This window comes from Schistocerca nitens, chromosome 10, assembly GCF_023898315.1.
Source record: "Schistocerca nitens isolate TAMUIC-IGC-003100 chromosome 10, iqSchNite1.1, whole genome shotgun sequence".
NCBI lineage: Eukaryota > Metazoa > Arthropoda > Insecta > Orthoptera > Acrididae > Schistocerca > Schistocerca nitens.
In genome coordinates, this window is record NC_064623.1 from 116,350,985 (window position 1) to 116,376,524 (window position 25,540).

General features: G+C 41.0%; 1 protein-coding gene across 12 annotated transcripts in view; it reads right to left on the bottom strand.

The window, feature by feature from the left end:
- Positions 1-12,265: 12,265 nt before the first annotated feature.
- LOC126210598 (zinc finger protein 501-like) overlaps positions 12,266-25,540 on the bottom strand; it is a 129,920-nt gene continuing 116,645 nt past the window's right edge. For 10 of the 12 annotated variants that reach the window (XM_049939875.1, XM_049939869.1, XM_049939868.1 and 7 more), the window contains one exon: positions 12,266-13,708. In XM_049939875.1, coding sequence (XP_049795832.1) covers positions 12,538-13,708 — 1,171 coding nt within the window. In that variant the 3' untranslated portion in view covers positions 12,266-12,537. Of the gene's footprint in view, positions 13,709-22,363; positions 22,410-24,199; positions 24,547-25,540 lie in introns of those variants that run through there. The other 2 variants (XM_049939878.1, XM_049939876.1) reach the window with 2 other exon arrangements.

Here is a 25,540-nt window from a genome sequence, read left to right on the forward strand (position 1 = left end):
TCTTCATAATAAAGGTTATGACTTTGTTACAATGATGCCTAATTCAGAATCATCTACATCTACATCCATACTCCGCAAGCCACCTGACGGTGTGTGGCGGAAGGTACCCTGAGTACCTCTATCGGTTCTCCCTCCTATTCCAGTCTCGTATTGTTCTTGGAAAGAAGGATTGTCGGTATGCTTCTGTGTGGGCTCTAATTTCTCTGATTTTATCCTCATGGTCTCTTCGCGAGATATACGTAGGAGGGAGCAATATACTGCTTGACTCTTCGGTGAAGGTATGTTCTCGAAACTTCAACAAAAGCCCGTACCGAGCTACTGAGCGTCTCTCCAGCAGTCTTCCACTGGAGTTTATCTATCATCTCCGTAACGCTTTCACGATTACTAAATGATCTTGTAACGAAGCGCGCTGCTCTCCGTTGGATCTTCTCGATCTCTTCTATCAATCCTATCTGGTACGGATCCCACACTGCTGAGCAGTATTCAAGCAGTGGGCGAACAAGCGTACTGTAACCTACTTCCTTTGTTTTCGGATTGCATTTCCTTAGGATTCTTCCAATGAATCTCAGTCTGGCATCTGCTTTACCGACGATCAACTTTATATGATTTTAAATCACTCCTAATGCTTACTCCCAGATAATTTATGGAATTAACTGCTTCCAGTTGCTGACCTGCTACTTTGTAGCTAAATGATAAGGGATCTATCTTTCTATGTATTCGCAGCACATTACACTTTTCTACATTGAGATTGAATTGACATTCCCTGCACTATGCGTCTATGAAGAGAACCATGCGTCGTCGACGGAGTCAAGTGCGGGGGAACCAACAAGAGCCTACGAACTCTTATGAAATTGATCTTCATGAAGATCTATTAAAATGGGAGATGGCACTAGTTTTCTTCTAGAAGACGGCAGATTAGAGGAGAGAATAATGATTTTTAGTGGAAGCAAGGGAAAAGAAAGTTTAAAAACATGTTCCCATTTTTTTATGGATGGAACATTTAAGAGCTGCAGCAAGCAGTTCGCACAAATCTACACCATACACGTAGACTTAGGAGGCCCCATTAAAGAAACAAACATTATTCCTATTGTATTTGCGCTGCTCCCAAATACGAAGAAAGACACATACGTTCGTCTGTTTCGTCTGATAAAACAGGCAGTCCCTGAGTGGTGTCCTAAAGAAGTGAATGTCGATTTTGAGGCAGCTGCGATATCGGCCATTCGTCATGTTTTTCCCACAATTGAAATAAATTGATTCTATTTCCACGTGAAGAAGAGTTTATGGAGGAGAATTCAAGTTCTCGGTCTAACTTAGGAGTACCGACAGAACGAGGATTTAAGACTTCAAGTCAGCATGTGTGCAGCACTGGCATTTGTAAAACCGAGGCCGTAAGCAATGGATGGATTGAGATTCATGCAGAAGTTCCTGATAACGGAAGGCTCTCTCAATTTTTTGACTACTTTGTGGACAACAGGCTAGACAATGAAGATATCCCAATAGAAATGTGGAACTGCTACGGAAAAAGGCAGCGAACGACGAATGCTGTTGAAGGGTGGCACAACAAAATAAATAGTATTATTGGAAACCCTCACCCTAGAATCACCTATTTGGTGGAGTGCTTGAAAAAGGAAGAAGAGCTCATAAACTGCATGTACACTCTTTGACATAAAACTCGACCGGCGGCCGGCCGCTTCAGAGGCTAAGTCCGCGCCGATCGCGACATGGGACAATAAAACTGGCCAACTCGCTAATTCTCTAAGTCCGGTTATCTGCACAATCTGGCAACACTGCAGACTGCGACACTTCACGGAGGAAAACTTGTCCCATGATAGAGAAACACTAGGCTGATTGCGCCTGTGGTCTAGCGGTAGCGTGCGTTGTTTCTGTTCGTAATGTCAGTGGATCGAGAGCAGCTGGCGTAAAATATTTTTATAGCCTCTTCTGTCTGAATGCTGAAGACGTGAATGTAATGGTAGCGCAGATTCAATCTATTTCGCTTTCTGACACACCGATATCAAAATTTTATCCAGTAACGGTTTTGCGGCAGATTTCCTGCAGACTGTCCTCCTCTGGACGCCGTATGCGGCAAAGCTCCGGGATCCATTTGCTGGCTACTGGCAGCGGCCGTGGCGACAGCAGCGGCGCTGCACTCCCCCGTTCTTTATCGAAAGCGCCTGCTCCCGCTCATCGCTTTTGATGATTTAAAACGCTTTATTATTAAATGTTGCTCCACAGAAAATTTCTACGATTTCCATTCACGCTCAAAAGCAACGGAGACAGACGCCCTGATTAGTAGGCGGGTATTATATTAACATTAATCGGCAAGAGCTGAGTATGGCCCGAAATTAATTTTATAGACTGGGACGAAATTAAACCACCTCGCTACATTCGATGAATTTATAAATGCTTCATACCTCGTTTCTTTTCCTTTCAAACTCAATTATTTGTGCAACTTTTGGTCAATGTTCGGATGTTTTCGTCAAGCCGGGGTGAGCGTCTGTGGTGTAAAGTGTATTACAGTTCTTGTTTCATTCCTTATGGTAACTCTATGCGATAAACTGTGTGAATACCTTGCAATGCATGCTCTGTAGCAGTGCAGGAACACTGCACATTTGGAGTCCCATGTATGGGTTCATGAATTATTTAATGTTGATCGGAAGTGATAGTTAAGGTCATCGGATTTAGACCAGAAAAATTTGTCGTTTTGGAGGTTTCAGAGAACGGAAAGGAATTGCCAACGCCGGTGTTAGAAAACGTCTACAGTTAAATGCTATTGCAAAAATTTAGAAGAGGGGAACTATATTAATCAACATGTGCACTTCATAAACAACCTTCTGACATGTTAGACCTATATGACGAACAAAACTTAAATTTATATCGTTGACAGTCGCTTTGAATCTTTTCAGGATCTATTTTACAGTGAAGCACCTTGGCATTTGCAAAGCAGACATCCATGATATTAACTTAATTTACTAAGTCGAATCGTACGAAGATTGATGTTTAAAGGCATTCTTCACATTTCGTATAAAGAATTTTTACTAGCCGTTTGCAACTCCATTAATTAAAATGGAAAATAAAAGGTTGTAGTCAGCGGCTTCCACCGAGATTGGAACTGCTATCTCATACAGTACGACCACCACAACGCACAAGGGAACCTCTTTTTTTTTTAATTTTGCTTTTTTCCTTTTACTTTTTTTGACGATTACCCCTTTTTTCTCTCTTATTTTAAAGCCCCTTAGGAAAATGGCAATAAAAAAAGAAACTAAGTGCCACCGCCACTTTTCATCCTATAACAAAAAAAAAAATCTGGTCCACTTCAGGCGTAGGCTCCTGACTAAACCTACCCCAAGAGCTGCCTATATACCAGGGGAAATATGGGAATTCAAGGTTAGGGCTATCATTACAAACAAAACAAATCTTCCTTTTTCTTAATTTTAATTTTTTTTTATTTTTGTTTTGTTTATTTTTGTTGTGTAATTGATCAGACGCCTTCTGCGCCCCGCTGGTAATATGTTGAGTCACGTCTTCTCGAAATTGGTGTGTTTCGTTCAGTAGTTCAGAAATGTTCATTGGTTCAAACTGGAAACCTTCTTCACTCTTGGCTTAACACATTCCAGCTGCGAGACGGGTCATGGAAAGCACACCCAAGGAAGTTCGAGAAAAATTGTCTGTATTTTGGGTGGCGGACAACGACATAATGACGGTCGTTGAGGTACAATCCTGAAAATTGAAATAAGAACACCGTGAATTCATTGTCCCAGGAAGGGGAAACTTTATTGACACATTCCTGGGGTCAGATACATCACATAATCACACTGACAGAACCACAGGCACATAGACACAGGCAACAGAGCATGCACAATGTCGGCACTAGTACAGTGTATATCCACCTTTCGCAGCAATGCAGGCTGCTATTCTCCCATGGCGACGATCGTAGAGATGCTGGATGTAGTCCTGTGGAACGGCTTGCCATGCCATTTCCACCTGGCGCCTCAGTTGGACCAGCGTTCGTGCTGGACGTGCAGACCGCGTGAGACGACGCTTCATCCAGTCCCAAACATGCTCAATGGGGGACAGATCCGGAGATCTAGCTGGCCAAGGTAGTTGACTTACACCTTCTAGAGCACGTTGGGTGGCACGGGATACATGCGGACGTGCATTGTCCTGTTGGAACAGCAAGTTCCCTTGCCGGTCTAGGAATGGTAGAACGATGGGTTCGATGACGGTTTGGATGTACCGTGCACTATTCAGTGTCCCCTCGACGATCACCAGTGGTGTACGGCCAGTGTAGGAGATCGCTCCCCACACCATGATGCCGGGTGTTGGCCCTGTGTGCCTCGGTTGTATGCAGTCTTGATTGTGGCGCTCACCTGCACGGCGCCAAACACGCATACGACCATCATTGGCACCAAGGCAGAAGCGACTCTCATCGCTGAAGACGACACGTCTCCATTCGTCCCTCCATTCACGCCTGTCGCGACACCACTGGAGGCGGGCTGCACGATGTTGGGGCATGAGCGGAAGACGGCCTAACGGTGTGCGGGACCGTAGCCCAGCTTCATGGAGACCGTTGCGAATGGTCCTCGCCGATACCCCAGGAGCAACAATGTCCCTAATTTGCTGGGAAGTGGCGGTGCGGTCCCCTACGGCACTGCGTAGGATCCTACGGTCTTGGCGTGCATCCGTGCGTCGCTGCGGTCCGGTCCCAGGTCGACGGGCACTTGCACCTTCCGCCGACCACTGGCGACAACATCGATGTTCTGTGGAGACCTCACGCCCCACGTGTTGAGCAATTCGGCGGTACGTCCACCCGGCCTCCCGCATGCCCACTATACGCCCTCGCTCAAAGTCCATCAACTGCACATACGGTTCACATCCACGCTGTCGCGGCATGCTACCAGTGTTAAAGACTGCGATGGAGCTCCGTATGCCACGGCAAACTGGCTGACACTGACGGCGGCGGTGCACAAATGCTGCGCAGCTAGCGCCATTCGACGGCCAACACTGCGGTTCCTGGTGTGTCTGCTGTGCCGTGCGTGTGATCATTGCTTGTACAGCCCTCTCGCAGTGTTCGGAGCAAGTATGGTGGGTCTGACACACTGGTGTCAATGTGTTCTTTTTTCCATTTCCAGGAGTGTATGTCCAGAAATCGAATACAGAGTCTACAGTTTTTCCAACTAGGTAGTGAATGGCATGTCCGCGAATCCAATTCACAGCATTGGTCTTTGTCCGAAGAAAATAGTCTCGTCCCGGAACTAATAATGAAAGGGGAGTATTCCGATTCAGAATGTCCCGCGTTAGAAAAGCCACAATATGACGAATAACCTCTGAGCTAACGACACACTGGCGACCACAGACGGACTATAGTCACTGCGATGTTGCCTGAGCCTCAAAACGCAACCTTTAAACACACAAACAGGTGTTACTTATGTGAAGAACGCCGTTCTTGGAGTCCAGAAATTAATTATACTTTCTAAGTGTCTCATCTTACAGTGGATTCTATCGTACGAGTCTTCGATGTGGAAAACGAATGTCAAGTGAATTTAGCGAGGTAACGCAAGCCTACACCCGGAAGTAAATGCACTATCAGAGTGTTGACAAATACTTGCTACGACGCTGCCATTTCTCGGTTCTATTACGAGGCAGCTCTTCAGCGCAATGCTTGCCGTGATTCTCCTATACTGTCCTTCAGAGTGGAGACGCGCGCGCACGTTTGGTTTTTATGTGGCGTTCTCCCCTGATGGTCTGACGTCGCCTTGTGGGCTATGTCTACATTTGAGACATTCAATTATCATTAATCCAGAATGATACAAGTTTCGGCTTCCGGCGTGGAAGAAGGCTGTTGACGCCGACATTATATCATTTCAACGTAAGGAAAGCAAAACGGGTCATTCAATGTTTCTCATTCAACATAAAGCATGTGAGATAATTTTCCGTAACGTTCATAATCATCTAAAAATACAAACGAAGTAAAAATACATCTGAAGCTTATTCGAATTGAATATAATGTAAGATACCAAACGCTTTGCACCTCGATGTCGAATTTGTCCACGTGCAATCTTTTGCAGCATACAAAAAGAATGTCATGATTACCACGAGAATGAAGAAATATGTTGGTACGGATGGAAGCAAGAAGAGACGCAGTCAACAAATATTCGATTCCTCATGGCATTCATTTCATTTGAGACGTAAGAAGAGTTAAAGCAGGATATTACTTTCGTTAACACGAAAGATATGCCGCACATATTGATAACGAGGAAGTCTGCGTCTTCATACGTTTCCTCCTTGAAATCTGTATGCTCTCTTATATACTAAGTAGCCTGATCATTGTTTCAGTAATGTTACCCTCTTGTTTGACCCCGTAACGATGAGCAGATTCCAAATGCATGTCTCTGCATGAAAGTAGCTGTTCGAACCCTTCCTGGGTTGCTTTTTGTGTTTTATTGCTTGGAATTCCTGAAGCAGACCACTGTGCCTTTTCCCCTTGTGGGTTAGGTCTCAAAACTAAACCGCTTTTTATCCAATGGCATAATTTATTCAGACAGCATCAGCACAAGACTGTCAAACAAAGCCTTCCATTTACAGTTGCAACACTCTAACCAGCACTGACCGAAGTGTAATCCACGGTCATGGTCCGAAATTAGCAGCTGTCTGCTACTGTGGCAAAGTCCGTACTACACTTTCTATACCGCAGCACCATTTATCTGGTAACACTGTGTAGTTGCAGAGTTGTGCCAGCATGTCTGTCCTCACACTGTCAACTTTATGTATCTCACTTCTCCTGTAGCGTTGATCACAAGGAGCAGAAGTAAATGAGTGTATTCTGCATGACGCAACATTCAGTATTCCCTTCTTTCATAGCCACTCTTCATGTGCATCGATACCAAATAGGAATGTGAAAACTCTTGCGAGTGAGAGAATGACAATAACAATCGTAACAAGAACAATCAAATAATGAATAATGTTTATTCCAACGCAGAACGAGAATGGCTTTAAATATAAAAATCTATATCCATATCTATTGATCTTTGAGTTGGCACAATGCAAATATATTCTTAGCATTTAGTTACTGAATTTAGTTCGGGATGTTTGCAGAGAAAAGGAAAAGTCGGTACTTCTCGCTAGTGTAATATAATGTGAACCAGCAACTACCCTTTCCTTAGAACACGACTCAAGCAGGTCCCCAAGTAGGTACCAAGGCACTGCTGCATTCTGTTCCCTGACATTGCTCTGATGACGGTTAATGCAGATAGTTCCGGTTATGAAATACAAAACGTATTGCAGGTTAGTTCCTAGGATAGTAACATTAAATTTGCGTTGTAGACGGCACATGAACGTGACGACTATCCATATTAGTCAACAATATAAAAAGACAATATTATGGGAATTTAGCAGGATTACTCAACATGAATTCTGAAATTGGTTGACTGACTGCACAGGTGCTAAACGTCGTCAAGAGTATACGATGGCCTAATCGCATTAGGAATATGAAGATCGTCTTCGACAGCTCGCAACTTTCACATTGCTATCTCTACCCTACTCCAGACAGCCCTCGGTGGAGTTGCACTAAGTTGCCGTTGCAATGTAAGGCCTTCAAACCGACAACAGACCACATATTGAAAAATACAAGCGAGTTCTCTTGCAGCGTAAGCTTATTGTAACTAATCTAAACATTATTGGACAGGAACATTGTCCTATTCAAAAAAAGCTGTCTAGCAGGTCCTCTAATCGCTCCTTGGTACAGTCGTTTGACTATTGAAAATGGTTCCAACAAGTCACCACTAGAAAACACTGCTCTGTACCGCAATAACTCAAGATGTAAAGTAATACCACGGTACTACAAATATCAGGGAACACCTTATCACAGATAAGACTGTCCTTAAGGCTTGTAAGCTCACATTTATTACAATAAATGACATACCTGAAATGTTACCACTCTCATTATTACGTCAGATTGGTAATGCACGTAGTAAGTTCGTCGTATTCATGATTTCCTCTTCAAAGTAACATACCGTACTTATTATTTAACAAAAAAAATGGTTCAAATGGCTCTGAGCACTATGGGACTCAACTGCTGTGGTCATCAGTCCCCTAGAACTTAGAACTACTTAAACCTAACTAACCTAAGGACATCACACACATCCATGCCCGATGCAGGATTCGAACCTGCGACCGTAGCAGTCGCACGGTTCCTGACTGCGCGCCTAGAACCGCGAGACCACCGCGGCCGGCTATTATTTAACACAAAATGACATTAAAAATTTAAGTTATTCATGAGCAGCTAGTTGAGAATATGTATGAACTTCAAATGACACGACGAAAAGTCTTGTTCCGCATATGGATTCAAACCCAGCTCATGCAGACTAAGCGGTGTGTTTGGCGCCGTGCAGGTGAGCGCCACAATCAGGACTGCATATGACCGAGGCACACAGGGCCAACACCCGGCATCATGGTGTGGGGAGCGATCTCCTACACTGGCCGTACACCACTGGTGATCGTCGAGGGGACACTGAATAGTGCACGGTACATCCAAACCGTCATCGAACCCATCGTTCTACCATTCCTAGACCGGCAAGGGAACTTGCTGTTCCAACAGGACAATGCACGTCCGCATGTATCCCGTGCCACCCAACGTGCTCTAGAAGGTGTAAGTCAACTACCCTGGCCAGCAAGATCTCCGGATCTGTCCCCCATTGAGCATGTTTGGGACTGGATGAAGCGTCGTCTCACGCGGTCTGCACGTCCAGCACGAACGCTGGTCCAACTGAGGCGCCAGGTGGAAATGGCATGGCAAGCCGTTCCACAGGACTACATCCAGCATCTCTACGATCATCTCCATGGGAGAATAGCAGCCTGCATTGCTGCGAAAGGTGGATATACACTGTACTAGTGCCGACATTGTGCATGCTCTGTTGCCTGTGTCTATGTGCCTGTGGTTCTGTCAGTGTGATCATGTGATGTATCTGACCCCAGGAATGTGTCAATAAAGTTTCCCCTTCATGGGACAATGAATTCACGGTGTTCTTATTTCAATTTCCAGGAGTGTAGTTCCCCTCTTCTAAATTTTTGCAATAGCATTTAACTGTAGACGTTTTCTAACACCGGCATTAGCAATTCCTTTCCGTTCTCTGAAACCTCCAAAACGACAAATTTTTCTGGTCTAAATCTGATGACCTTAACTATCACTTCCGATCAACATTAAATACTTCATGAACCCATACATGGAACTCCAAATGTGCAGTGTTCCTGCACTGCTACAGAGCATGCATTGCAAGGTATTCACACAGTTTATCGCATAGAGTTACCATAAGGAATGAAACAAGAACTGTAATACACTTTACACCACAGACGCTCACCCCGGCTTGACGAAAACATCCGAACATTGACCAAAAGTTGCACAAATAATTGAGTTTGAAAGGAAAAGAAACGAAGTATGAAGCATTTATAAATTCATCAAATGTAGCGAGGTGGTTTAATTTCGTCCCAGTCTATAAAATTAATTTCGGGCCATACTCAGCTCTTGCCGATTAATGTAATATAATACCCGCCTACTAATCAGGGCGTCTGTCTCCATTGCTTTTGAGCGTGAATGGAAATCGGTGTGTCAGAAAGCGAAATAGATTGAATCTGCGCTACCATTACATTCACGTCTTCAGCATTCAGACAGAAGAGGCTATAAAAATATTTTACGCCAGCTGCTCTCGATCCACTGACATTACGAACAAAAACAACGCACGCTACCGCTAGACCACAGGCCTAATCAGACTAGTGTTACTCTATCATGGGACAAGTTTTCCTCCAGGAAGTGCCGCAGTCTGCAGTGTTGCCAGATTGTGCAGATAACCGGACTTAGAGAATTAGCGAGTTGGCCAGTTTTATTGTCCCAAGTCGCGATCGGCGCGGACTTAGCCTCTGAAGCGGCCGGCCGCCGGTCGAGTTTTATGTCAAAGAGTGTACATAAAAAAAAGTTGGCACATTAATAATGTACTTTTACCTTGTAGATGAGTTAATGAACATTTTGTAGCTACTTCTTGTGACCCTACAGGACCTACACACATCTGAATTACACTAGATGTGAGATTTCACAACCGGTTTTTCATCAGTTTCTCCTCTTCAGCAGCTTACAGTACAATCAAATCATTACCAGTATACACTATTGTACACTCACAGTGTATTATAAGTGGTACTTATACAACCTCTGAGCAAATGTGAATCCTTCTCCAATCTGTCGCTCATTGTGAATAACTGTGGTAACACATTAAGTATAGAATGTTCCCTTTTTTGGAGAACTAGGTGTATTCTCAAGTTTCTACAGTACAAAAATTACATTTGATAAATGTTGAAAATGTTTTTTCATCAGTGTGCAATCACAAGTGTTCCTTCAACTTGATCATGCTTCTGACTCTTATCCTTTTCCGCCTGAGGCCACACGATGGTGCTGGTTCGGTTTTTAATTTTGTATGCCGACCTGTTGCTTCTGCTTTGCTTCCAACCAACCTGAAACTATCGTCCAACTTGCGTGCTTCACGTTTCACTTGTTTTTGTTCCGATTCCACGCCAACAGAGCGCAGCAGAAACAGTGAAAGTGGGTGTTAACAGAAGCGTCATGTGTTCTTCAGGTTAGTAGTTGACTTCTTTGTGTTATTAAAAGTCTTTTGACGTACATCCGTTTGTGTTTGTTTGATATTGTATATACAACAGACTGGCAATGAATAACATCAGTAATCTCATACTTCTTAACAGTAAATTGGCCAGGTTGTTACGTCGCTATTTAGTTGGTTTTACTTCTGATTTCCATACAACATTAGGCATTATATTTATTACTTACCATACACCTTGGATTTTTTCTTCTTCGTTACAGAATCCTTCGCCCATTCAGAGCCCCACTCGGTATTTGGATACAACAGCTAGAGAAATTAAGCTGTTTTTTGGAATTAACTATGGGGTGCATAAGGTATCCTAGATTACCTATGTATTGGCAGAAATGCATTTCTCTGAGCACAGTTAGTGACAGTATGTCTCGAGACCCTTTTATTGCCCTGCAATACAACATACATTTTGTAGATGCTGTAGACAAATAGACTGTGGAAGATTCAACCACTCATTGATGCTGAGAGAGAGAGAGAGAGAGAGAGAGAGAGAGAGAGAGAGAGAGAGAGAGAGAGAGAGAGAGAGAGAGAGAGAGATATGCCATACTTCATCCTGTACATTCAATTGTTACAGCACCGATGAACAAATGATATCCTTCACAGGGCGTTGTAAATTAAAACAATATGTCAAAGGCAAACCTAGACCTATAGGGTTTAAGAAATTTATTTTGGCTTCAGCTTCAGGTATAGTTTTAGATTTTGAGATATATCAGGGTTCCAGCACGAATTTTGGTGAGAAATCATTAGGCTTAGGACCACCAACGATTTTGCAACTTTCCCAAACTCTATCTCAGGAAAGTTTCATTTATTTTGATAGATATTTCACTACCATTCCCCTCTTAGAGAAACTCAGAGAGAGAGAGGAATCGAAGGCACAGGAACAATAATGACAAACAGAAAAAAAAATATTAAACTGAAAGTAAATGAATAGAGGAGAACGTCATCAGTACATTAGATCAGATGAGCCAGTCATTATAACTAAGTGGCAGGATAATCAAAAGATCATTGTGGCATCCACTTCTGCTGGCATAGAGCATAAGTGCAAAGTCCAAAGATGGGGTAAGAAGGTATATAAATATTTAGAAATAGACTGTCTTTCCATCATTAATAAGTACAATATTAATATGGATGGAGTAGATATTAATGACCAACAAATTGAATGCTATCAGACATGGATCAGAACAAAAAAATGAACCCTTAAGTGCTTACTATACTTCACAGACCTGATTGTAGTAAATTGTCGGTTTATGTATAGACAGAACCGCAGGGAACAGCAACTTCCAAAATAGAATGTAATGGATTTGCTGAAATTCAGGATGTCTTTGGCCGAGGCTCTATTGTCATGTCCAGATAGCAAAATGACAGAAGAACGTGAGGTACAATTAAAGTGCAGAAGTTCCACCTAAAAAGGCAAAAATGTACAAACCCCATCCAAAACCAGGGCTGGACAAGAGGTATGATGGCTATGACCACTGGCCAACAGTGGATGACATTTATTCCCCAAGGACTTGCCAGATTCAGTACTGCAACAGCAGGACAAAAACTAAACATGGCAAATGCAATCAGTACTTAAGTCTATTCAAAGAAAAAAACTGTTTCAAGTCATTTCACAAAAATAATGTTTGATTTTATGATGTAATTATTAAAACATTCTTGCTATGATTTTAATATTTTTGATGACAGCACGAAATCATATGAACTGTCTACTGAATTAAAACCTGACCTGTATGATCATGCTTGTGCTTTTTTGGATAGTTATAAATGAAAAATTGTTCGCAGTATTTTTTCTGCAATCAATGACATCAGGACACTATAATAATGCTACCTGCAGTTCTTGCACAATGAAAAATATTTCAGGGTGTAAAGGGATATGAAACACTTGACAGCTTCATAGGCGTTCGTCGGTGTGCAGCTGTGAATGCTTCTTCAGTGCAGAACTTCGAGTGAATGTCTTGTTGCAAATGCCACAGCTGTGTACGCGTTCACCAGTGTGCAATCGTGAATGCTGCGTCAGCGCCCAGCTTTGCGCGAATGTCTTGTTACAAACAGCACATACGTACGGGCGCTCGCCAGTGTGCATGCGCACATGCTTCTTCAGGCTATTACTGCATCTGAAAGCCTTGTTGCAAATATCACAGCTGTGAGGGCGTTCATCAGTGTGCACTCGAGAATGCCGCTTCAGCGAAGAACTTAGAGCGAAAGTCTTGTTGCAAACACCACAGATGTATGGACGCTCGCCAGTGTGGAGTCGTGTATGCTTCTTCACTTCTTCTCTGTCTCTGAATGTCTTTCTGCAAATGCAACAGCTGTATGGGCGTTCACCACTGTGCAATCGTGAATGGTGCCTCAGTGCCCAACTTTGAGCGAATGTCTTGTTGCAAATGCCACATACGTAGGGGCGTTCGTCGCTGTGAATTCGCAAATGGTCCTTCAGGCTACTACTGTGTCTGAATGTCTTGTTGCAAACACTACAGCTATGCGAGCGTTCACTAGTGTGCACTTGTGAATGCCGCTTCAGTGAAGCACTTAGAGCGAATGTCTTGTTGCACATACCACAGACGTACGGACGCTCGCCAGTGTGCAATCGTGAATGATTCTTCAGTTTATCACTGTCTCTGAATGTCTTTCTGCAGACACAACAGCTGTATGGTCGTTCACCAGTGTGCAATCGTGAATGCTGCTTCAACGCACTACTTTGTGCAAAAGCCTTGTTGCAAACGTCACAGGTGTACGGACGTTCACCAGTGTGCACCCGGAAGTGCTTCTTCAGATCAGATTTTTGCATGAATGCCTTGCTGCAAACGCCACAGTTGTATGGGTGTTCGCCTGTGTGCCGCCGCAAATGCTGTTTCAGTGCCCAACTTTGCGCAAAAGTCTTGTTGCAAACGCCACAGCTGTATGGGCGTTCACCACTGTGGACTCTGAAGTGTTTCTTCAAATAGGTACTCTTTGTGAACATTTTGTGACACACACTGCACGAATGCAGTGGAATGCTGGTAATCAAACCGCTGTTGTCTCCGCTAGTGTCGTTGTCGTTGTCCACACCAACACCGATGGAACTGCAAAAAGCAGAGAGAATGGTATCAGAAACTATTGTAGTACCAGTGCAAGTATGTGAATGAAAAATTATAGTAACAAATACTAGGTTCACAAACATCTCAAAAATTTCAGTGAACTATGCTATGTAGTAGGAGCACAATGAATGAAATTAACTAAATATTTAGGTTCTTTTCAAGAGGCGGCAGTGGGAGATGAGTTCATCTGAAACACTACTTTAGAATCCAGAAACCTGTAAATTTGTCAGACTTAAATGTAGGCAGATTTGATGATAGTGGAATTGCTGCAAAGTGAAACATCATGAAAACACGAACAACAATAATTACTCCTACAGATGGAAGAAAGTAACTGGAAGGGTCTATAGAACTCCAATGCATACCAAATGAACTTCTACATCAACAAATATACTCTGCAAGCCACTGATGATGTGACATATACGTAACTTCAGATACGCCTTTATTAAGCTGTTGTATGCTGTTTTCATAGCTATCCTACTACCTAAAAGTCATTGGTCATAAAAACAAATGAGCGACTTTGTTAGAATGGTTCAAATGGCTCTAAGCACTATGGGATTTAGCATCTGAGGTCATCAGTCCCATAGACTTAGAACTACTTAAACCTAACAAACCTAAGGACATCACACACATCCATGCCTGAGGCAGGATTCGAACCTGCGACCATAGAAGCAGCCCGGTTCTGGACTGAAGTACATAGAACCACTCGGTCACAGTGGCTGGCGACTTTGTTAGATTATTATAAGCAATTCCACCTTGCTTATGGAGCAGTGGTGGATAGAACCTTAACAGAGTGACGGACCATGGAATATATGTTGCACTATGGGGAACCTAAATTAATCTTCCAACGTTGGAAAGAACTATTTAAATGATAGTGGGAGGTAGGTAAAGATCAAAGTAGAATGTGGTTGAAATGTGCGTAAATATACAACTTGAAAACGACTTAGAACTACTTAAACCTAACAAACCTAAGGACATCACACACATCCATGCCTGAGGCAGGATTCGAACCTGCGACCATAGAAGCAGCCCGGTTCTGGACTGAAGTACATAGAACCACTCGGTCACAGTGGCTGGCGACTTTGTTAGATTATTATAAGCAATTCCACCTTGCTTATGGAGCAGTGGTGGATAGAACCTTAACAGAGTGACGGACCATGGAATATATGTTGCACTATGGGGAACCTAAATTAATCTTCCAACGTTGGAAAGAACTATTTAAATGATAGTGGGAGGTAGGTAAAGATCAAAGTAGAATGTGGTTGAAATGTGCGTAAATATACAACTTGAAAACGAAATTGAAACCTAAAGTAGCCCTGAGGTATACAAGCAATAGAACATATAAAAATATATAATTTATTTTGATTGGTTAATATATTTCTGCATTCAATATCATCAAATAATTTGATTAAAATGGGTTATTAGTTCTGAAAACAATGGTAATCAATATGGTCAAGAGACAAAGTATCTCTTTCTGATAGCACAATATTCAACAAAATCAAAACTAATCTGAATGCATATCGTTATTTACCAACTTTAAGAATATGTCTCATAAACTAATGTAGAGCAAATAATGGAGACAATATAATTTCTAAACTAACAATGATCATACACAATCTCAAGACTTTAATGTTCACTTCTGGATGATCAGACACTATTTTGTAATTCACATGACCTAACCTGTACTCTGAATATGTGAGACTGAGATGTGCAGAATATATGGTCTGAACATTTTCTCAAGCTGTGCTGATAATTGATCCAGTATCCTCATGTTTTCTTTATTTCTACAGTTTTCTGAACAATTGTCAGGCTTGTAATGATTGCTTACTCTCTGAGGCAAACTGTGTTTAAATATAAACATTACATTGTGCATAAGCAGACGTTTCTTCTGGTATCCACATCAAACAGCACCCACATTGACGAAGTGTGGACCCATGACCACTGAGAAAAAGTTATTACTTTATTTTGGCTGAAAGTGTCTTATTGACAGAGCACTAGCTAACATACGAAATGTTGTACCAGAATTTTTGTCTACTGGGTTGAATTGTTGACACTGCAGTTAAATATTACACGTTTCTTGATCTAGTACAAATCTCACTTATTCAGAATCCCTCTACTTTAAACATTAATTCGAATTTGTATTTTTAATTATAGTTTGCACAAAGCCAAGTTATTACGAGTACAAGAACTGAAACAGGAAAAACCCCTAATAATCAGGTACCTCTGCAGTATCTTGCCAGTATGCTTCCAATAAGCATAGAGTTACCTCTACAAAGTCTGTCCACTTGTATGCTGTGCTCAGTGATTCGTTTCTCACAGGATAACAAATATCCACTGTCGATATCCATCAGGAGTTAATTTCTGACTATAAGGAAGGCTGCATGAGCATTGAAAAGGGGATGAGACAAGAGTCCATCATTCGGACCCTGAGACAAAACGTCATAGTGTCATGTGAGAGAAAACTGGCGGAAGTGCCGGAAAAAAACAGCAAAGGTAAATCATTCGGCAGGGAAAGTTGAGACAACCATCTTTAGGGACTGTCAGGGGGTGTTATACGCTCATACCTGCCTTGCAACACCACCATTAATGCAGCGAGCTGCCATCAAAAGAAAACTTCCTGGAATTTTGCCTCACAAAGTTCCTCTCGTTTATTACAATGCTCTGCCTCATGCAGCTCGAATGACCTTGGCAGGGCTCGAAAGATTCAACTGGGAAGTGTTCCTGCATCCTCCATATTCAGCAGATCTCTCCCCAAGTGATTTTCACATGTTCCTCCAACCCAAAGTTCATCTTTGACGTAAGCATTTCAACACCCATGACGAATTCAGATGAAGAGTGAACAGCTGGTTACAAGCACAGTAGCTGATCTGGTACAACACTGGCTTGGAAAAACTTACGGAATTTTACCGAACACACTTGGAAAAACATGGCGACTATGTAGATAAGTAACAGAAGCATTGTACAATGCCAATAAAAGTATTTGAAGACGATGAATTGTTTCTAGTGTTTTTATAAAATAGTGAAACTTACTTACTGGACGCTCCTTGTAAGAATGATGTTTCTCTGACAGCCGAGGACGACCTCACAAAGTTGAGTCTGGCTACTGAGGCTACCAGACTTCTTTTTCTGATAGATGTACATGTGTCTCCTCAACACTTGATCAATTACCAAGTAATAACATAGCTTTTCTTCTTGCTTTCTAGACATCGGATACAACAAAACCTGATGAAGGGATCATATTCAACATTTGCAGATGTATTCAAGATCTGCTTACCTTTGTGCAGAAATTATCTTTTGTATATAGGGGTCTGTAGCTAATGCAGATTTCTTGTATGATGTCATTTTCCTACATAGTCTTATGTTTTATTCTACTACAGCCACTTTATCTGGTAATTCAGAAGTTAGCTAATTTCACCCCCTTGGTCATTATGAAGCCATCTGGTGTCAAAAACATTCCAAAAGTTACAGCATCTTCAGGACGTATCAAGAAATAAAATAACATATAGGTATATAAAAAATGTTTACACAACTCAGTTACTTACATCGCTGTACAAACTTAATGCTTACAGTAGACATATTACACTCATCTCTGTGGAGGAGGAAACAAGTGATGATGCCACTAATATAAATATTAACTACATTTACCAAACTGCATTCATCCACGTTTTTCATGACATGTGAAAGTAGGTTTTCACATGAACACTGTTTTGGAATACATACTGGTTGCCATTTATGAAAAAATCTGTTCTAGACTTTCAGTACCTTTGGCCTCAGGTATAATAAACAAAAATAGCAGTCGAGCTCATAGTAACAATTTGTTCGAGACAAACAGATTTTAACTACACCATGTTAGTACATTTGATAACAACTGCACTGACAGCTCTGTCCTTGACCATGGAGCGAGAGCTAGACTGAACTTACATTTACCAACAAAGAATTAACACACAACTCAAGACAAAATTTTGTGCCACAGGCTAAAACGGTACAAAAAAACTGCCGAAAGTGCTTCAAGAGATTACTTAAACAAACTTATTTAGAAAGGCAACTACAAAGTATGTATTGAGTATTACATTCTATAAACTGAACGATTACTTAGACAACACAAAGTAGGGATTTGGTACAAAATGTACACATATAAATAATAAGGACAATAATAAAACACACCATTTGACATAACCCTTTCACACTATGTTTCTTCCTTCTTTTGCTTCCTTTTCTGGAAAAACGTTCTTCTGAAACTATGCAAAATATAATACTACACCTTATTCTCTTTCCGAACTCAAGATCTCACTCATTATAGATAGATTGTGACTCAGTTTTTCAAGATACTGTAGTTAGAGAAGTTGTGGTACACAGAATGGAAACCAGCTGTCATCACTATGGTCCTGAGCCAGCTGATGTGTGTGTAGTGTTACCTTATGAAACAATACGTATATAGTCTGTGCAGTGAATGCAGTGCCTTGGAGTTAGAAATGAATGAACAGTGTAGCACTAGCCTTTTACATTATTGATCAGCTTCTTTGTAAAACAGACGATGTAGTACACTTTCAAACAAACTGGTCTTGTGTTTGGAAGGGTGGACGGTGTAGTCTTCATCTGGTCATCCTGACTCATTTTCTGTGGTTTCCGAAAATTACTTCTGCCAAATGCTGCAATGATTTCTACTATAAGGCTACAGCCTATTTCCTGTCCCATCATTGTCAAAGTAGACCTGTAAGTATGTAAATGCCTATACATATAAATTTTAAGTACTTTTCTTGTTCTTAAATAGCAATATGAAGTCAGGTCCAATATCCTCATAAAATTGATCTTGGATGGATAATAACAACAATTACTACAGCTGCTGCTGCTACTACTATTACTGATATTAAACTATGGTCTACCTCTAGCAACAATTACATAAGCTTCTGGGAGTTATTTAATTGTAGCGATTTCAGTTATTTCTAAACACCTTTGAAAGTAATATGTATATGAATCATTTTTGTAGTGATGTGAGAATTACATTGACTTGGTACATTGGAAATCTCCTTTGTAATAGAACACTTGAAAATGGAGATCAGAAGTTCTGCTTCACATTGCTGCTCTCAGTTACAGATTATGTATGATCCAGGCTCCATGAGTCTTTGGACACCATCTTTGGCGCCACTGAAAGCTGTCCAACATTTCAGCAGCCATTAAGGAGTGCATCTGCAGGTGGAGCAGTAAAGGAAATGTGGTACAAGGTACCCTCCGCCGCGAACAACGCACCAAACAGTGGCTTACGGAATACATATGTAAATGTATATGCAGAAACAACTCTAGATTATGGCGCATGTCGGAGCAAACGATACCTGTCATCTAGGCCCTGAATGAGGTGTCTTGAAGAGAATCTCCCCATCCAAACATACCAGCATGGATTCCAAAAACAGAAGTGATGTGGAACCTAACTCGCATTTTGAAAGCCAGGGATCAAAGGCAGTCACGTAGTGGCAGTATTCCTTGACTTCCAAGAAGCATTTGACACAGTGCCACATCCACACTCATTGCCTAAATTACAATCATGTGGGATATCAAGCAAAATTTAAGAATAAATTGGGGATTTCTTCATAGGGAGGACGCAGCATGTTATCTTAGATAGAATTGGCGACAGATAATTCATATGACAGATAATTCATGTGTGTCCCCCAGCAAGTTATATATTTTATGAAATTGTAGATAATATGAATAATGAACTCAGACTTTACTATATCAAGTGGTTATCTATAATGAAATGATGTTTGAAAAATGGCAAATTTTCAGACTTAACTTGATTTGAAAGTGGTGCAAAGATTGGCAACTCGCTTTAAATTTTAAAAATACAAAATTCGCGTTTCCCAAAACAAAAGCACATAGTATCCTACAGCTAAAATAACAATGAGTCACAAGTGAATCGATCGTCTCATATACCTAGATGTAACAGTATGTACAGGTATGATAAGGAATGATCACATACCATCTGACACAGGTAAAGAAGGTGGCAGACTCTGCTCCATTGGGAGAATATAAGGTAATGCACTCAGTCTGCAAAAAGTACTGCTAACAAAATGCTTGTTTGATCCATCCTCGAAAATTGCTAATGGATGTGGGACCAGCATCAGGTAGGACTAATGGAGCACACAGAACACATACACAGGACAGTAGAAATGGCCAAAGGTTTGTTTCACCCACATGAAAATGTCACAGTGACACTGAAAAAATTGTACTGGCACATGCTCGAAAATCCCAAGAAAACCTGCTTACAGATTTTCTAGAACAAGTTTTAAGTGATGAACCTATAAATGTACTACAACCCGTACATATCACTTCTGTAAGAATTGCAAGGACAAAATTAATTTAATTACAGTGTATTGGGGGTTTTAAACAAATATTCTTCACTTGCTACATATGTGAATGGAGAGGGAAAAAGACCTAGTAAAGGGTACAATGGAATGTACTCTCTGCCATGCACTTAACGCTAATTTGAAGAGGATGTATGTGGATGTAGAACTTCAGCAGACAGCCTCTTCACACAGGCTACTTTATGACCTGCAGCTACCATGACCTGCATTGCACCTACCACAAACAGTATCAATGCCAAAAATTACATTACACTGGAGAGGAATTCTCGCAGAGTGGTAGCTGTAGCGACTACCAAGCGGAAAATGCAACAATGCAGGAAATTGAGCGAGTTAGCAGGTAGCAAACTGACAATACAAAGGCTGACCACGTCATGACATTGGTGAGGTAAACTCTTGAAGTGGTCAGATGGTGGAGAAACTGTAGATGTACAATAGTGATTTGACAGGAAGAGAGGCCAACAATAATGTTTTGTTGGATGAACTGTTATGAGAAAATTAACAAGGTACTAATAATACAGCACAAATAGTTGTTACGACCCTTCACGATCCTTTATTTTTTTCCTCCTCCGTGGCTGTTCACGAAAACATACAGTACAGTTGTATTAACTTTACAGACAGTCCTACAAACAGCTCATGTCAGGAGTCGAATATCTCTGAATATTCCAGATGCATTTTAAAAAAAACTTTATTAATATGTTCACACAAAAAAAGGAATAGTGGTAAGCACAGCACATTACCAGTTCGATACATGGCACTTTCAGTTCATGAGCAGACACATCTGTAAGCCATGGTGCTAACCACTGTGTTGTACGAAATTCAGAACAGAGAAGAATGAATGTCAGTGATGCCGAGATACATCAGGCTATATCTGAACAAGACGAGAAAAAATGACAACTATAAATTATCAATCTCTGTTGGTTCACCATGGCCAGGGGACATCAGCTGGTAAGTAATTTCCAATGCCAATAAAATTCACCAACAGCCGTATACTTTACTCTGAAAGCAATCAGTTTTGGGATTTCATTTGTCATCTTCAGGCCCCATATGCTCGTCTCCAAATTAACGAACTTGTCGTATAGTACCATACATTACTGGACAGTTGCTGTCATGTCTCTGTGTGAAGCAATTGCATAACAAATGAAATTCACAATATCTTAAAGTGTACAGCTGTTGGTTAATTTTATTGATGCTGAAGAAAGGGGGAAAAAAATTCTGGTCAGTAAATACAGTGCAGAAGCTAGAACGTTTTTAGTTTGCTGCGAGTTCACGATGAGATGTGAAACAAAGTGGTTGCTTTGATGTCCATGACAAGATACCAGCCAATTCTCAAGTTTGGAAGTTGGGTTGAGAATCCAAAATTCCACCATGAAATGATCTCGAGTCATTGTTTAGTGTAGGTTGGCACTAAATTTAGCATTATGCCACTATTTCTGTGTATGTGGTATATAAACTCCAAGAAAAAAAAGATGATGAACCATTAAGGACAAATCCGAATGGGATGGAAATATGTACATGTGATTTACATGTACAGACAAACAAATGATTAAAATGTGACAAATTGGATAACTTATTCAAGTGAAAGAGCTTTAGAAAATGAGCAAATCAGTAATGGGTTGGCCCTCTCCATCCCTTATGCTAGCAGTTGATTGGCTTGGCATTAGATTTCATTAACACTTGTTCCACAGAACACGAAAATTACATTTCGTAATGATCTCGAATATGTCAATTTAACGTAAATTTTCTTTGCACTATAAAATTGTTACTTTATTTTTTTACAATTACACTATTTTGTATCTAAAAATGCATCTACTGAGTAAAGTCAATTGCTCGTTGGCTATTTGCAGAACTTTTGATGCTGTTTGGTAAATAACCAAAGACTTTTGTTGCAGCATAATTCACCCCTTCTTGTGCCACAGTCAGACTTAATCCAGTATAGTGAAGATCATCCTTTCGTCTAGTATTGTAGCTATGCACTTCGACATTATTTTTGAATTGGGATGGGTTATTAATAACAAATTTCATATGTGAATATACATATTGTGAAGGTACTGTGAATATCCCGAGTTCCTTAAACAAACGTCTCCATGGTGTCTTGGGTGGGCTCCAGCTATTATTCTGATTACATCCTTTTGTGCAATGAAAACTTTAAAGGTGAATTACCCCAAAATCTGATCTCATATAAAAGTAGGAAATGAAAATGGGCATAGTAGCCCAACTTACTGATTTATCACCAAATCTTGCAATAACCAAAATATCATAAGTAGCAGAACCAAAACATTTCAGCGTATCTTCAATGTGTTTCTTCCAATTCAATCTCTCAGCGATGCACATACCTAGAAATTTTGAATATTCTACTTTTAGCAAAAAACTTTTGTTTGAAGTCTCTCTCTCTATGCCATTTACTGTACTGAACTGCATGTATTATGTTTTTGCAAAATTTAGTATGACTCCATTTGCAGAGAACCACTTAATTATCTAAAAGACATTATTTACAATTTCCTCAGCTAATTTTTGTTTCTTTGAAGTGATTACTATTTTTTGTATCACCATCAAAAAGAACTAGGTTTGCATTTCCATGAATATAGAGTGGCAAGTCATAAATATATATTAAGAACAATAACAGACCCAAAACTGAATATTGTGGGACATCCTTCTCGATACCTCCCCAATTAGAAGACTGTGCTGATTTTTGCAGACTATCTGTGCTGTCAATTTCAACGTTCTGCATTCTCCCAGTTAAGTAGGAATTAAACCATTTGTGCATTGTCCCACTCATACCACAATATTTGAACTTATCCAGAAGAATGTCACGACTCACACAGTCAAAAGGCTTTGAAAGATCTCAAAAATCCCAATGGGTGATGTTACATTATTCACAGCATTTAATATTTTATTAGTGAAAGCATATATAGCATTTTCTGTCAAAAAGCCTTTCTCAAAACCAAACTGACATTTTGTTAGTACTTCATTCTTACAAATATGTGAAGCTACTCCTGAATACATTAGTTTTTCAACAAGTTTGGATAAATCTGTGAAAAGTAAGTTTGGGTAGAAGTTGTTAGCATCACACCACACCTATCCCCCTTTTTTTTGCAATGGTTTAACAATAGCATATTTCCGTCAATCTGGAAAAATTCCCTCTTTCAGTGCACTACTACATATATGGCTGAGAATCCTACTTACCTATTGGAAACAAGCTTTTATTACTGTGTTGGAAATACCATCAATTCCATGCGAGCTTTTACTTTTGAGTGTATTTATTTTTTCCTAATTTCAGTAGGAGAGGTGGGCTGAATTTCAATTTTATCAAACTGCATAGGTATCGTCTCTTACATGACCAAAGTCCATTGTGTTTTCTAATGAACAGCTGGATTCTTTATTTCTACAACAGTTAAAAAATTATCATGAAAAATATCTTCTACTTCTTACTTTTTGTTAACAAACTTTTCACTGACTCTCACAGAAAAGCAGCCTTCCTGTGCTCTCGGTTGCCCTGTTTCCCTTTTAACAATATTCCAATTGTTTTAATTTTATGTCATCTCTAACATAATGCACATACCTATGAATTTTTTTAATAATTTTCCTTAATACACTGCAGCAGTTTTTATGATATTTGAATGTTTCTGGATCATTACTCCTTCTAGTTATAAGACACATTTCCCTCTTCTTTTTGCAAGATATTTTTATCTCTCTAGTATGCCATGGCTTTTTAGATAGTTTCATACAATAATAACAATTTCACAGTCTTCTTACAGAAAACGTTTTGAAATATACTAAAAATAGTATCATGAAATTATTTACATTTTAAATTTGCGTCAGATTCCATGTACACCTCATTCCAGTCTAAATGTTGCAAGCTTTCCCTAAGATCTGTCACTGTTGTATCGTTATTCGAACACACTATTTTGGAAGACTGTATACAGCTATTGTGTATCCTTTAACTGCACTCATGCTCGTAAATTAAGGATAATTGCAGAGTGTGGTGCCACACAATGTGGCACTACACAAAACTGGTGCTAACAGCATAGGCACATAGGGAACACACGATAGAGATCTGTAAATCCACGTTATTGATGATAAGTTGAGAAAAACGTCCCGAAACACATGTGCTACAAAACGCCACTGTTTCCTGCATATGTACCCTGACATCAATATGGGATATGATCACCATGCACTTGTACACTGGTCACACAATGGGTTGGCATACTCTGGATCAGGTGATCGAGCAGCTCCTGGGGTATAGCGTCCCATTCTTGCACCAGTGCCTGTCGGAGCTCCTGAAGTGTCGTAGGGGTTTGAAGACGTCGACTGAGAGCATCCCAGATGTGCTCAATGTGGTTTCGGTCTGGAGAACAGGCAGGCCACTCCATTCACCTGATATCTTCTGTTTCAAGGTACTCCTCCACGATGGCAGCTCGGTGGGGCCATGCATTATCATCCATCAGGAGGAAGGTGGGACCCACTGCAACCCTGAAAAGGTGGACATACTGGTGCAAAATAACGTCGAGATACACCTGACCTGTTACAGTTCCTCTGTCAAAGGCATGCAGGGGTGTATGTGCACCAATCATAATCCCACCCCACATCATCAAACCACGACCTCCATACAGGTCCCTTTCAAAGACATTAAGGGGTTGAAGGGTTGGTATATGGTTTCTGGTTCACACCAGATGAAAACCCAGTGAGAATCACTGTTCAGGCTATACCTGGACTCGTCCGTGAATGTAACCTCGGACCACTGTTCCAATGACCATGTACTGTGTTCTTGACACCAGGCTTTATGGGCTCTCCTGTAACCAAGGGTCAGTGGAATGCACCTTGCAGGTTTCCGGGCGAATAAACCATGTCTGTTCAGTCGTCTGTAGACTGTGTGTCTGGAGACAACTGTTCCAGTGGCAGCGATAAGATCCCGAGCAAGGCTACCTGCAGTACTCCGTGGCTGTCTGTGGGCACTGATGGTGAGATATTGGTCTTCTTGTGGTGTTGTACACTGTGGACATCCCGTACTATAGCGCCTGGACACGTTTCCTGACTGCTGGAATTGCTGTCATATTCTTGAGATCACACTTTGTGGCACACAGAGGGCCCGTGCTAAGACCTGTTGTGTTTGACCAGCCTCCAGTCGCCCTAGTATTCTAACCATCATAACGTCATCAACATGTGTTCTTTGAGCCATTTTCTACACACAGTCACCAGTAGCACGTCTGAAAACGTCTGCAAACTTACTCGCTGAACCGTATTCTGACATGCACCAAAAAACCTCTGCATAAGTGGACTGCTGCCAAAGCCAGCGTGCGATGACCGCAGGTCAAATGCGCTGCATTGTCATACCACAAGGTGATATAAACCCGAAAACCACCCACCACAGCGTTTTTTCACCATGTATCAGCATTATCCTTAATTTATGAGCATGAGTGTAGCTGTCAGGTTCACAAGTTACACGGCCGGCAGTGCAAACGTTTCT